Source organism: Cyprinodon variegatus, unplaced genomic scaffold, assembly GCF_000732505.1.
Source record: "Cyprinodon variegatus isolate N-32 unplaced genomic scaffold, C_variegatus-1.0 Scaffold201, whole genome shotgun sequence".
NCBI classification, from domain to species: domain Eukaryota; kingdom Metazoa; phylum Chordata; class Actinopteri; order Cyprinodontiformes; family Cyprinodontidae; genus Cyprinodon; species Cyprinodon variegatus.
Window position 1 is genome coordinate 701,094 of NW_015150654.1, and position 1,227 is coordinate 702,320.

General features: G+C 49.3%; 1 protein-coding gene across 1 annotated transcript in view; it reads right to left on the minus strand.

Moving 5' to 3' along the window:
• Positions 1-1,227, minus strand: part of pex11b (peroxisomal biogenesis factor 11 beta) — a 6,639-nt gene that overhangs the window by 3,333 nt on the left and 2,079 nt on the right. Inside the window, exons 2-3 of the mRNA XM_015379837.1 lie at positions 937-1,052; positions 667-868 (exon numbers count right to left, since the gene is read on the minus strand). Of these exons, the coding sequence (XP_015235323.1) occupies positions 667-868; positions 937-1,052 (318 nt within the window). The remainder of the gene's footprint in view (positions 1-666; positions 869-936; positions 1,053-1,227) is intronic.

The following is a 1,227-nucleotide window of genomic DNA, read 5'->3' on the forward strand; positions in this document are numbered from 1 at the left end:
TCCTACCTAAAAAAATGTCCGGGGGAGAATTTCAGAATCTTCCAGGATTTTAGTCGACTACAGTGCAGCATGTAGTCAAAACACACCGGCATTTGAGCTGAGCCGTCAGCTCCGGGGCTGGTCCAGGAACCCTGATGGAAGGGGGCAGGGAGCCAGTGGGGGACGGAGCAACTGAACCCGACTCCGTCACCAGGTTGGGTTCGGTTGCTGCAGCAGATGACCTGCCCTCCACAATCAGCAGACCTGAACCCAGTCCAGATGGTTTGGGGGGAGCTGGACCGCAGAGTGAAGGCTAAATGGCCGACAAGTGCTAAGCATCTCTGGGAACTCCTTCAAGACCGTTGGAAGATCATTTCAGGTGACGGCCTCTGGAAGCTCATCAATAGAATGCCAAGAGTGAGCGAAGCAGTAATGAAAGCTAAAGGTGGCTACTTTGAAGAACCTAGAATATCAGACATATTTTCAGCTGATTCACATTTTCTTGTTAAGTATATAATTCCACGTGTTAATTCATAGTTTTGATGCCTTCAGAAAGTTCCATTATTTAATGGGGGGGGGGTTATTTTAAAGTCATTGAGAGCACAGACATTCTAAACACCTTATGACAGCACACCTGAAGAATCCACAGTAAACGTTAAAGCACAGGAAATAATAAATGGGACTTGCCTGAAAGACCTCTGACTCCATTTGTGATGATCCAGTTTGGAGATGATGCCTGTTTTTCCTGCCCACAGCACGTTGTCACAGGCGAAGTACATGGCCCTGTTGAGGTGGGCGATGGTGATGCAGAGCCTCAGCACACCGTCAGAAAGGTGGATGGCTCTCTTAGCCGCCTGCAGAGCCTCCACGGAGTTCCCCAGACGCAGCACTGTAGGCACATCAGGCACATCAGTGACAGACTTCTAGAAAGAAATCTCCCTGGATTGCTTCACTTACGCTTTCTAGTGAGGCTCATGTGAGCTTCCAGGTCACTGACTATCCTTTGGAGGTCAGAGGCAGCCCTGCTTTTGGTCAGAGTGGAGCCCAACAGCATGCAGGAGTACTGAGCAGCTCTGGAAACCAAGAGAAGCTGGGTCTCAGTAGAAAACTAGCAGAACCACAGAGCTTCTAAACATAGAACAGCTGAACATAGAACAGCTGGACATAGAACAGCTGGACACAGAACAGCTGGACACAGAACAGCTGGACATAGAACAGCTGGACACAGAACAGCTGGACACAGAACAG